The following is a 14,037-nucleotide window of genomic DNA, read 5'->3' on the forward strand; positions in this document are numbered from 1 at the left end:
CAATTCTGTCTTTGTCTGTTACAAGTATTTAACTGAGCAGCAATCCTGTGGTCTAATTCCTCTGTCTTTGAAACTTGAAAGAGCCAGGCAATGGAAGGAACAGTGTGTCACTCGTAGGAGCATGACTGTATGTTTCAGTTCAGAACAAGTTTGGTTTGCAATTTCTGTTCCTAAGTGAGAGAGCAAGCAATGAGTCAGATTCTCATTATTACTATATAGCAACTAGACACCCACAGCTGACCTGTCTGTGCCAGCCGACTGGGGCTCGGTTTGTGGGGCTGTTTCATTGCTTCGTAGACATCTGGGCTCAGGCTGGAGCCTGGGTTCTGGCATGGGCCAGCTCTGGGTTGTTTTTTTCTGTATAGTCATACCCTTAGAGTGTTTTCTGGTATCTGAGCCATAGTTTACAACCAATGAATGCTGCATCAAAGCAGAAAGGATCATAACCTTACATGCTACTCAGAACACATCCTTCAGATGGAAAAAGCTTACTGCAAAAGCAAGTGCTCACAGAGTTCATCTGATTGTGTCATTTTCAGGCTTTGTACGTATCTAGTCTGACAAACTGTTATATTTGTGCGGAGTCCCAATTAGAGATGGTCAGGAATTTTTCAGCAGTATTTTTGTTGGAAAATGCTGATACGTCAAACAAAAACTTCTTGCAGGTACGGATCAGTTTTGACAGGTTTTTTACTTGACATTCTTTTGGTTCCTTTTGATGTTTTTATAATGGAAAAACTTTTTTTTCTGGTTCAAAACAACTTTGTTTCAAAATTTTATTTAATTAATTTGTAGTAAAAAAAAAAAAAAAAGTCTAAATAAAACAGAGAACTTTGACTCAAATTGAATCTAGCATTCTAGCCAAACTGGACAGTCTCTACTCAAAAGAATAAATGGACACACATCTGACATCAGGAATCATAACATACAAAAACCAATGGGAGAACACTTCAACCTCTCTGGCCACTCAGTGACAGACTTGAAGATGGCAGTTTTGCAACAAAAAAACTTCAAAAACAGACTCCAAAAAGAGACTGCTGAACTCGAATTAATATGCAAATTAGATACAGTTAACTTAAGTTTAAACAGAGACTGGGAATGGTTGGGTCATTACACTAATTGAATCTATTTCCCCATGATGAGTTCTCCTCAGACCTTTTATGGGTCATCTCGATTATCACTTCAAAGGTTTTTTTCTCTCCTGCTGATGATAGCTCATCTCAATTGATTGGACTCTTACAATTGGTATGGGTACTTCCACCTTTTCATGTTCTCTGTATGTATAAATATCTTCTGTCTGTGTGTTCCACTGTATGCATCTGAAGAAGTGAGCTGTAGCCCACGAAAGCTTGTGCTGAAATAAATTTGTTTCTCTCTAAGGTGCCACAGGTACTCCTATTCTTTTAGCATTCTGTCTGTTTTCCTCTTGAAAAGGAGTGTAATGCATAGGAAAACCTTAAACTAACCTTTCAAGTGCATTAGTTTTCACTTTGATGTAAATTAGTGAAGTGGCCAGATAATTACCTTCTCACAGAATTCACTGGGTTATGTTTGTTTTAACTCCCAACCTGAGCTGAGTGGTTGGAATTTCTCTTCAGTTCCTTCCTTCCTTTCTCTTTTTTTTTTTGGGGGGTGGGGGAAGGTGAGGGGAGAATAAGAACATCAGAACGGCCATACTGGGTCAGACCAAAGGTCCATCTAGCCCAGTATCCTGTCTTCTGACAGTGACCAATGCCAGGTGCTTCATAAGGAATAAACAGAACAGGTAATCATCAAATGATTCGTCCCGTGTCGCCCGTTCCCAGGTCTTGCAAACAAAGGCTAGGGATGCTTCAGAGTATGTTTTGCGTCCCTGCCCATCCTGGCTAATAGCCATTGATGGACCTATCTTCCATGAATGTATCCAGTTCTTTTTTGAACCCTGTTATAGTCTTAGCCTTCGCAACATCCTCTGGCAGAGTGCCCCGGGTTGACAGTGTATTATGTGAAGAAATATTTCCTTTTGTTTGTTTTAAACCTGATGCCTATTAATTTCATGTGGTGACCTCTAGCCCTTGTGTTATGGGAAGGAGTAAATAACAGTTCGTTATTTACTTTCTCCGCACCAGTCATGATTTTATAGATCTCTATCATATCCCACCTTATTCATGTATTTTCCAAGCTGAAAAGTTCCAGTCTTACTAATCTCTCCTCTTATGGAAGCTGTTCCATACTCCTTATTAATTTTCTTGCCCTTTTCTGTATCTTTTCCAATTCCAGTATATCTTTTTTTGAGATGGGGTGACCACTTCTGTATGCAGTATTCAAGATGTGGGTGTACCATGGATTTACATAGAGGATATTTTCTGTCTTTTTATCTGTGCCTTTCCTGATGATTCCCAACATTCTCTTAGATTCCCCCACTGCTGGTTTTGGACAATTGCTCAACTGCCTTGATGGATATGAGGGGCCATTGGGGGAGGTAGTGAAAGAAATGTGGACGACATGCAGTTTTAAGTCTCCCTTATGTCTGATCTCGATGATAGTCTCTTTTTTCTGTTGTCTGGCAGAGAGAGATTAGATAGGAGTGATGTGGTTAAAGCTCAGACCAGATAAACAAGATGTGTAAGCCTTTGGAAGTCTCTAGAGAGGATGGAAGGGGTATCTTCCCCCTCTGTTCACAGGCTTTTGGTCTCTAGACCAGTGGTTCTCAAACTCTTGTACTTGTGACCCCTTTCATATAGCAAGCCTCTGTGTGACCCCCCCCCCATAAATTAAAAACACTTTTTATATATTTAAAACCATTATAAATGCTAGAGGCAAAGCAGAGCTTGGGGTAGAGGCTGACAGCTCGCAAACCCCATGTAATAACCTCGTGACTCCTTGAGGGATCCTGACCCCCAGGTTGAGAACCCCTGCTCTAGACAGTGATCAGTAGTAGTGCTGCCTTCGTATTGTTTGGTTAGATACTTGCTTTCACCGGTTATCCATGTATTTGTCACCTTCAGAAGCTATTCTTAAGGATCTCTCAGAAGTTATATCTAGTATAGAATGAGGCTTCCTGCTTATTTAGCAGTGTTGACTGCAGCAGTCATGTTACCTGAAATCTGTACTGGCATCAAGTTGTGGACAAACCAGTGGAGGTGTACACACTACAAAGCTACTTTTTGGCAGCAAAACAAAGCCACCTTCATGAGGGGCAAAGCTTTTTTCTGTAAAATTAGAGTGACAAAGCATTGGCGTAGACGCTGCCATTTGTTGTTTTGACATAACTGGCCTCCCCCGGCAACCCACAATGCCGGCCGTGACCACCCTGCTCACTGTTTTGAACTTGGCTGCCCTGCAGGCATTCACCCCTCCCCTTTCAAAGCTCCCAGAAGCTTTCATTATTCCTCATCATGGAGAGTGCACAGAGCTGCTGAGAATGATTCTCAAGGTATGGGAGAAGTCAGAGAATTACAGAATCCTTACAGAATTACAGAAATCGGCAGGCAGGCAGAGCAGGCTGCTGCTGTGGGTGGGGGTGTGGGGAGGGGGAACTGCTGAGCTCTGCAGAGTTGGGGGCTGATGTGGGGGGTGTCCCCCTTCCCCCAAGGTTGGTTGCTTAGGCTGCTGTCTGAACTTAGAGACAGCATGCCGACACACATTCCCCCAACACATACACACTCACTCACTCTCCCCTCTCCCCCTATTCCCTGTTAAAGAATCTCCATTTCCTCCCTCTGCACTTCAGTTAAAAGGCAGCTGGCAATGTAATAGGATGCCCCTGGAACGGTGGGATTGAGAAACTTGCATCATGTGACTCATGTGAGATGTTGCAAACCCTTCCCAGAGCACCCTGCAGCCAGTTGCACAGTGGGATAGCTACCTGCAGTGCACTGCTCTCTGTGTCAGTGCAAGAGCTGCTAGTGTAGATGTGCTCTGCCAACAGAAGGAGCATAGTGTGGACATGCAAGAGTGGTTTAATTAAAGCGGCATAATTTTTGTCAACAAAACTCTGTAATGTAGACAAGGCCCTAGATTTGAGCATCTGAAGGCTGGTGTTCTTAGTGGAGGGACAGTAACTCTGAAATGCTCTCCTTTTGATCAAGCTGAACTAAAGTTTGTTGATCTTCAAGAGCTCTCATAAGGCCCATCTGTTAGGTTTGAATTTTGCCCGGTGGAAGATTGCACCAGTTAAGCTCCTGAGGGGAGAACAGTTAGAGCTAGAAAACACGATTGTAAATTTTACAGGGTTTGGTATGTACGTTTTTATTCAGTGACTGGCTCTTAAGTAGCTTTTATATAAGTTGACTGTGGCAAGTAATGATGTGTTTATAGAAAGATAGAACAGAATTATGCTGTTCTTGTTTGTTTTTTTAATATTCATTCTAAGCCCTTATGCTGTCTTCAGTTATGAAAGACTGACAAAGATGAATTTTGAGATAACAGTGCCTTCATTAAATTGGCCAGAAGGGATTACTTGCAATAGTGATGAAATCAGCCTCCTTGGAGAACTGAACTGTGTGTCAAGAGTGGTGTGTGCTTACATCATTTTCTTTAATGAAATAAAATATATGTTCACTATATTTTCATTCATATTTATCTTTATTTTATAATGCATTTTTCAAACTTGCACAGCCGTTAGGTCTTAAGAATGTATGTAATCAGTTTAAAATGTCAAAAAAAAAAAAGCATTTTACAGTTTTTCTATAATTGTCCAATTAAAAGGAAAAGTATAATCTATAGATCAGATGATACTTGAGGAACTTCAGTCCAGAAGAAAAACGTTTGCATTTTAAAACTGAAATTAATTATTTAAAACTGAATGATCTTTTCAGCCTTTATATTATGAATGTTTTTTTTCACTTTGACCGATATTAAATTGAGCCCCATAGGCCAGATCCAACCTTCTTGATGGATTATATGGCTCATATGCACGTGCAGCGTCTACAGAGGGTAAGCTGTAATTTTAAAAAATAACTTCCTAGCCCTCATAAAGATTGTGAAGATAACTTTCCAACCCTGAATCAAATATAGACCAATTGAGCATTGTCATCCTGAAACAATGGCTCTGAAGTGTGAACTCCCCTATCTAGGCCTGTGTTCATTTTTTGCCTCATTAAGTCTCTCCAAATGTCAGCGTTAACTATTTAATTGGTGATCATTTTAGTGAATGAAATGGGTGAGAATAAAGTCTGTGAGGTTTGGATTTGGGAGATAGTACCGAGAAGGAAATGGAGTGGGATGAAAGGAGATGCCCAAAAACAAAGAGAGGCAAATGCAGGAGGATAAGGAAGGAAGGAAGAGAAACAAAGGGTAAAGATGGCAGTGGTTTTAAAAGTGATAACTTTTTCCCACTGTTGAGTGTAATAGTAAGGTATTTAGGTTTGGAAGGATTAGATTTTTATTGGTAACTATTGGAAAACTTTGTATTGTACACGCAAACTGATGAGAAAATATTTTTATTGATGGTGACTGAAATTTGCAGCTAGAGAAAGTTCTCAAACAGCATTTTTCTACTAGAGTTTGATTTAAGGGTATTTACTTTGTATTTTGACATGTGGTGTTGACCAGTTGTGTTTTAACTGTTACAAACCTTTAGCTTTTTGAATCTCAGCATCTACAGTCATAAATAATTATCTACGGCTCCTCTAATTTCCTGCAATGTTGAAAATTTAAATAGATACATATTGAAAAAATGCTTAAACCTCATAATTCTGCGCAACTGTGAATTTAAATCAGTAATTAAAAATGCTTAAAAATAACCAATATTATCCATCAGTTATAAAAGTAAAAGCCTTTGCTAAGCCTTAAGATATTGAACAAATAATTACCAGTAAGTTTATTTACTATATAGAAGCTATTGTCTACCTTCAATCTTTCATTAAATCTACTGTTGATATCAGTGGGAGATAATACGGGGAACAGAGATAATTTGAACATCAGATTGCTATACTTGATTGCACCATTAGTCTTTTGAGTCAGGTATCATGCTTCCAGAAATTACCAATACATGGATGCTTTAGAGGTATGTTTGGAAATCCCACCATGCAGTGTGCAAGACTGCAAGGAAAAAATCTCCCTCCTGACCTTAATATGGTTAGGCCCGAATCATGAATTGGTTAGCAAGCGCATCTACAAGCATTTTTTGATTAAAAATATCACAGTGCAATGTACTATAAACTGAGAATAATTTAGCCAGATTGATGTGCTTTACTCTGTTGTCTATACATTTGGACTTCCTTAAGCATACAAAGCCCTCAAGAGAGACAGGAAAATTTGCTTAGCAAATAGTTGCATATGATGGAGTTTCTGTCAAATGAACAGGCAGGAAACTACAGGAAGAGAGAGAATGTCCATGTGCTTAATATAATGGACTTGAACTCAAGAGAACTGAGTTATCTCTCTGCCACAATTCTTCTTTGCTATTGGGTAAGTCACCTAAACAAGATTTTTTTGATGGTGACAACTAATTTTGTCTTATCTCTGCTTCAGTAATTGAGATGTGATTTGAGAATACAGTAACTCCCCACTGAAAGTTGTCCCGGTTAACGTTGTTTCGTTGTTATGTTGCTGATCAATTAGTGAACATACTTGTTTAAAGTTGTACAATGCTCCCTTCTAACGTGTTTGGCAGCTGCCTGCTTTGTCCGCTGCTTGCAGGAAGAGCAGCCCATTGTGGCTAGCTGATGGGGGCTTGTAACCAAGGTGGACTGGCAGTCCCCATATCAGCTCTCCGCTCCCCTAAGTTCCCTGTGCTGCAGTTGAAGGCTATCAATTGCCGGCAGTTCAGCTGTCCCTCCCCACACTGCCATGTGCTGCTCCTGCCCTCTGCCTTGGAGCTGCTCCCAGAGACTCCTGCTTGCTGTGCAGAGGGCAAACGGGGGCTAATGTCAGGGTGTTCCCTTCCCCCCTGCTCCTACACCCCGCTTACTCCTTCTCCATGTAGAGCAGGGAGGGGACATGGACAGAGGGAGACAGAGAGTGCTTGGGGCAGTAGCTGCTGTCTCAACTTCCTGATCCACTTAAAAAGACAGTGCACTTAAGAGTGGGTCAGCTTACTTAAAGGGGCAGTGTGCATCTCTCTCTCTCTCCCACACACACGAGATGTGTGTCTCTCTGTCTGCTATGCTGTCTCTCCTCCCTCGTGTTTGTGCTGCCTTGTGTGTGAGGCTACATTAACAACATGTTTAACCCTTGAGGGCTCAGCCAAATGTTCATCATTTAGCAGCAAGGCATTCCCTGGGAAATATCCCTCCCTCCTCCACCCTCTGACTTCACCACCTCAATCAAGCTTCACAATCATCATAGCTGTGAACAATATTAAATTGTTTGTTTAAAACGTATACTGTGTGTATATCTATATAATGTATAGTTTTTTGTCTGGTGAAAAAAATTTTCCTGAAACTTAATCCCCCCATTTACGTTAATTCTTATGGGGAAATTGGATTTGCTTAACATTATTTCACTTAGTCGCATTTTTCAGGAACATAACTACAACTTTAAGCAAGGAGTTACTGTACTGGACACAGCACAGACACTACTAAATGCTCCAGCACTGGCAAAGGACCTTGGAGCCAAGCACCTTCCTCCTGCTGCCACCTCTGTAACACACTTCACAAGGGTCCCTTACTGATATCCCCAGGTCTGGGTAGGGACAGAAGATGCAGACCATGTGGACAGCGTGTGGTGGGGCAGGGCTGGAGGGAGCCATTGTATTTCTGGACAGTCCATTCACAAAACTCAGCCCTTGAGACCTAAAAGAGGCCCTTGAATAAGAAAATCAACAATCACTCCAGCCTCTTTGAGGGCAACAAGAACTCTGATTACCTGAAATGTATATTCTCTTATCTCCTGTGCCTCTGAAATAACATATTTCTTTCTGTAGTATCACTAGAGAAGTTACCAAATCAAATATGTTTCAGTGAGACTGAAACAAAAAGTGAGATGACAGTGGGCTACTTGGGGGACTAACCCACAAATAAGGAGAGGCATGCACCTATTTATTCTGAAAGTAATGGACTCCTGTTGGGTAGCTCCTGCTGATTATCAGTCATGCTAATAAGCAAAATTTAGCTATTTCCAGAATAGGAAGATGTAACATTACTTGTGAAATGTTCATCTTACCTCTCCCTGTAAATCATTTTGAGATCTACTGATGAAAAGTGCTATATGAGAGCTAGATATAGTTAGTGGTATTCTCAATATTTTAATGTCTTACATAAAGATATGCTAGATAGGAAAATGGGGACGGAAATGAAAAAATGTGCTGGCAACAGCTCAGCTGGGAATGACAGTTTATGTATTCTTTATCTCTAGGGCATATATCAAATGGATTGCAGAAATCCAGGCAGATAAAGCACTTTATCCAAAATATCCCAGGAATCCCCAAAACTCATTTCAAGAGCAAGTTGGCTATTAAGTGACATTTCCTAGGATTCTGTTGAAAGAGTAGGAACTGCCACAGGCTTGTTGTACTAGCGATGGGAGTCCTATAGCTTGAGCAATGGAATGGGGACTTCACAGATGAAATGGCGTTTATGCAGTGTCTATTCAATTGCAGACTGGACTGATTCTTATCCATCAAAAAATTAAAGCAGATGTGGAGCACAGGTGGTCCAGTTATGAACTACCTACCTTGGGTTCCCAGGGTTCCAATTTCTGGAGTGCTGAACTTCAGTTTAAACACACTGTAGGTCCTTATCAAACACTTCTTCCAGCAGTTATAACCAGTCCAAATTCTAGGGGTTATTGTTCTCCCATTTTATTAATAGGCCTGGCCATCATAACAAAAGGATTCTTAGCATCTTCCCACAGCCTTAATGTTACTGGTTTCAGCCTTTCCCATATTTTTCCGAAGAGGAAAGAATTTTCTGAAAGCAGTCCAGTGTCTACAGAAGTTCAAGCTATTTGCGGAGTCCCGAGGCTTCAAAAAGTCACTGAGATTTGTGACTTTGTATCCAAAAGAAGTAAACTGGTGCACATTCCAAGAGATAAATGTAGATATCCATTCTATTCCCCATTGTCTAGAGAGATTTTTCAACTTCTGTAGACTTGAAGATTGCATACGTATAAATCCCAGTAACCGTAAATCAGCAATAATTCCTAAATTGTATACTCTATTTATAATATCCAATACTGCTGTCCTACTATTTTGGTCTGACAGTAGGGTTGCCTTTTAACACCATCTTTTTGTACAGTGCCTAGCACAGTAGGGTCCTTATCCATAACCAGGGTTCCTAGGTGCTATGGTAATACAAATAATATGTATGGAACCTGGATGAAGTAACCATTCCTGCTCCCACCTTCTCTACCTATTGTACTTGTGATAGTTTTTTGATGCCCCCATGCCTGCCTGTAATCCACTGTGGTCTGGCTATAGCAACCTTCTCTCTCCTTCCGCCACGCACACCTGGTTGTTTGGCTTATGGGGTACATTCTATGTGGACTTCAAAGCAAGGAAATAAGGCCTTAATTTGCATAGGCCTAAACCTACCACTTTTTTGTAACAACCTTCTTATCGCCCTTTCACAAAGTCATGGTAGTGGTGGCAGTTGCTGACCATAAGAGTTACTTATGTGATGTCTGGCTCACATAAATAACTTGAGAGCTATATCTTTTCAGAAAACAAACAGTGTAATCTACAGGGAAAGACCAGCATTCCATTCTTTGTGTGTTAGTATTCAAGGAAATAACTCTTTGGGATGAAGCAAAGCTCCCCCCCCCCCCCTTCACCTGGGTGCCTTGATAGATTATCTGATGTGATGGCTATAAGGAATGTCTGCTGTAGGAAAAACAGCAGATGCTTTATCAGTGGCTAAGGATATAGTCAGTGCTAGAAATATTAAGATAAAATTCCTTTAACCCACTAGATGTAATCTACAAGGTCTCTGGATAATGTATCTGATCAATCTTGTGCTATATGGATGGGAGAGGATACTTGAAATAAACTTAAGTTAATACTTCCCAAAACGAAAACATTTACTTTGAGATAGGGAACTTGAGCTCTTGGTGAATCTTGGTAATGAATCTTGATTTTTCTCACAAGCCAAACCATATTGTCCAGGTCCAGTGATGTTTTTTTAAAGTAGAGGCATCTTTGGAATTCATCAAGAATTCTGCTAAATACTGCCAGTAATGGTATGACAGTAAGCTTAGAGTTTCAGGTTCTAAGCTGTCATGTATCTGAAGAGAGTCTGGTGCAGTAGTGCTTTGAATGGGCCTGTCCATAGTTAGAGTAGTCCAAGGTTCTGAGACAAATTCTTTCCTGGTGAGGGAAATATAGCTTCTGAGCCACTCTGGTGTCATTAAAAATCATTGATGCATTTTCTTATTTTTGTGGGCTACTTTTACAACTAGTGGAAAAGGATGTATTTTGTACCTCTGCTCCTGAATGAAATACACAATTTTTTCATGCTTGCAGGTGCCTGTGCCAGATTTAAAAAAATCCAGAAACCCCCTGGTAAGACAGCCAATTGTAAGTGTCCTAGGGAGAATTCTTTGTAATCAGCTTAGCCAGTCCACATGTTTGTTCCACCCCAGATGAGTGAGTGCAAACAAAGACTTCCAATTTAACTTTTTGCTCTCGGCTGACACCCTGCTGGTTGCCCTGTACAATCAATGTAGGTGTAGTGGTTGTCATCTTTGTACAGGTTGGAGGTCTCTAGGATTGTAGGAAGAAGGGATCTGATGATAGTCTCAACCACCTGCAACTTCAAAAAGCCTATGTTTTGAGTTTGTCTCCAAACACACACAGTCCAAAGCCATTTGAGCTTTCCAGCCAGAGAGGCAGGCATTCTTGATGATTTTTTTTTTAATGGTGGACCAGTAGCAATTTCCCTGATTTCTGTAAGAGATTCACCATTCCAGAGATTTTTGTACTGCGCATGGAATGACTTGTTGCCTGTCAGAGTTCTTATATAGCAACCAAAAAAAGGGCCTGAGGTATATTTGGAAATGGTAAAGTTTGCTTAATATAACCTTCTTCTGTGAAGGTCTCTGCATTTCCGTGTGTGGATATATCCTTGAAAAGCCAGACCATTTGGAAGTGCGTGAGAATTCTCGTTTGAGGGTGGTATCATTGTCCTGCTAAGGCAGTGTACTCTCCCAAGAGCCTGCGTTCCTTTGCTGGCATCACAGAGAGGAAATGGAACTTACTTTTGGCCTTCAGGACTAGACTTGCTTTTTGTCCAACTTGAGACCTTATTGTAAATAGTTTAGAGTATTTTATAGTAATATTCTGGGAGCTCTTGGCTTCTAATAACTGAAAGCCTGTGCTCTTGCACAGGTGTAATTCATAGTCATGTACAGTATGTAAAAAAAATTCAATAATAGGGGCTCTTGTTTCCATGCACTGTGTTGCTGTTTATACATGTTCCTCAAAGTTTGTGTGCAGAGTGATATTCTAATCAAAGCACGCACTCAGTCATGCTTGTAGTTGTTTCCTTTGCTTCACACTGAATCAACAGTCATTCTAGGCATCAGAGTGACACACAGATAGTGATAATCCTGGAATCTTGTTATATAGTTGTCTGGCCCTGAGTCTGTAAGGGCTTCAAAGAAGGGTGCGCCCCTTGTTTGCAGATCAGACCAGAGCCAGACGCCCACATTCAGTGCCTTCTGTCTGCAGAAAGGAGAGTTATCAACAAAAATCTCATTCTATCCTTTCTGGCACAGAGGGCTGAAAGTTGGTTTACTAGACCTCCAGACAGCCAGTTATCAGGCTGCTGTGTCTCCCTGCAGTTAAGGTCTGTGGGATGCCATGAGTCCTATCTTGGACTCCTTGCAAGAGGAACAGAAGAAAGTGGCCAAAATGCAGGTCACTACGTGTCATATGCTCATTAGGCACTTTGAGGACAGAACATGACTCTTAAGACACGAGTGTTTGACTACTGGACTTGCACTGATCTTTTCTTACACTACAGTCTCTGGGTTTTTAAGGGCATAATAAATGGTCCACCTAATAGGAAGCCCTGCCTTTGAGATCTAAACCTTTTCCTGATTAAGCTGATGGGTTCTCCTTACAAGCCTCTTACTTCCTCTGTCATTTATCACTGAAAACAGCTTTCCTGGTAGCTATCACATCTGCTGAAAGGGTGAGGGAGCTCAGTGCTTAGATGACCATTCCACATTACACTGTGGTCTACAATGAGGGAATCACCATGAGGGTGCATTCTACCTTTGTGCCCAAGATGGTGTCATATTTCCATCTACTTCAGTGCATTTCACCACTCTGTGTCTTTTCCAGATCCTCACTCCCATCCAAGGGAACAGCCTCTCCATGCCCTAGGTGTAAAAAGGTCACTACTTGCAAAAGACCAAGTCATTTAGACAGTCTAATAGGTTATTTGTAGCCTGTTGGGAGAGTGGCAAGAAAACCTGTTGCCAAACAGACTTTCGCTCTGGATTGATAGATGTATAGAATATTGCCACATTTTAGCCAGGAAGCCAGTATCCCCTGGTTTAAAGACCCAGTCCGTGAGAGTTACCACAGCTTCAGTGACGTGTCTTAGACAAGTTCCTGTTGTGGTGATGTGCAAATCAACAACTTGCAGTTCAGTACAGACATTCACTAAGAGTGCTACTTTTGGACTTGGCTTTGTGCTTCAGTGCCCAGTTTGGCAGAACAGTGCTGCTATTCAGGTTTAGCTAAGAACTTGTCCATCATCATCTTGGTGGAATGTTGTTTGCTAATCTCCCACAGGTAGCAAGTGTACGAAGGCCCTTGAAGAAGCGAGATTAGTTTCCAGTGACTGTTGTCCATGCTACCCACCCACCTTCCCGTCTACCTCAGTTCTGTATAATATCAAACCTGCAGTTTCAGAGAAGGAACTGAGGATAATGGTGGGGGTTTGTGTGCACACTTCTAATATAGAGTAGGGTGATGACATTACTCTTCTGACCTAAGGATATGGCATTTTCAAGGCATTTCTGCAGCTGAGCATCAGGGGAACCTTATTCCTCAAGTGTGAATATATGAGTGGCATTCTTGAAGAGTATATCGGTAACCTCTCTTTAAAAAAAAAAAAAAAAAAAAAGGGGGGGGTGTTATTGATTATATTGGGGACTGGATTTTACTAGTTGACTGTTAAAGAGGTAATATGACAGCACTTCAGCTTGTTAGGGTTCAGTTTTGATTATAGATTAACAAGATGAAAGATAACTCAGCTCAATCAATTTATTAAACATAGACAAATCAACACAGATAGAGAAGTTTATACTTTATCAACTCTGGGGAGCAGGCTTGCCACAGTCACAGCTTACATCTTTCATCTGTGTCTGTTCCAAAATTAGCCCAACTTGACTTATATTTATATTGTACTGGTTTACAAAACATAGAAAATTAATACACCTTGCTCCCTCTTTCTTATCTAGTTTCATACAGTACCATTCTGGATGCTTGTAGACCATAGAGGACAGATAATATTAGGAATGAGAGATCTACGCTAATAGTATCTGGCACACAGTTCATATTTCACAAGCTTCAGTAGAATATACATCGTCTTTTTGACAACTCAATAGAACATTTTATTTCTAATAAAGTCTACACATACAAGAAGTCACACCAAAAGTCAGATGTTCATTATCAAGTGTTTGCCATGTTAACATACACCCAGGAGTAACATTCTCTTTTTTTCTTTATAGCATAAGCAGCACTATAATGGACGTAGACAGCACAATTTCCAGTGGGCGTTCGACTCCAGTTATGATGAATGGCCAAGGAGTTACAGCTTCATCAACAAAAAGTATTGCTTATAACTGTTGTTGGGACCAGTGCCATGCTTGCTTCAACTCCAGCCCGGATCTGGCAGATCACATTCGCTCCATACATGTAGATGGTCAGCGAGGAGGGGTTGGTTTTGTTTTATTCTTTGCTGTCCTATCTCCATGCGTTAATATTTTGTAGCACTTTCATGAAGTTATGTCAGCAGTTTTGCATTTTCAGATAACTATCTTTACCTGCGTATGTTTGTTGAATGATAAAATTAGATACCAGCTATTGCAGCTTTATTTGGAACTGTTGCAGGTTGGCATACGTCATCACAAATTTCTTTGAGTAGATAAAATAGCTCATGT

General features: G+C 40.8%; 1 protein-coding gene across 2 annotated transcripts in view; it reads left to right on the forward strand.

The window, feature by feature from the left end:
• Positions 1-14,037, forward strand: part of AEBP2 (AE binding protein 2) — an 85,160-nt gene that overhangs the window by 15,657 nt on the left and 55,466 nt on the right. For both annotated transcript variants that reach the window (XM_032796045.2, XM_032796046.2), the window contains exon 2: positions 13,606-13,813. In XM_032796045.2, coding sequence (XP_032651936.1) covers positions 13,606-13,813 — 208 coding nt within the window. The remainder of the gene's footprint in view (positions 1-13,605; positions 13,814-14,037) is intronic.

Source organism: Chelonoidis abingdonii, chromosome 1 (assembly GCF_003597395.2).
Source record: "Chelonoidis abingdonii isolate Lonesome George chromosome 1, CheloAbing_2.0, whole genome shotgun sequence".
Classification (NCBI taxonomy): Eukaryota; Metazoa; Chordata; order Testudines; family Testudinidae; genus Chelonoidis; species Chelonoidis abingdonii.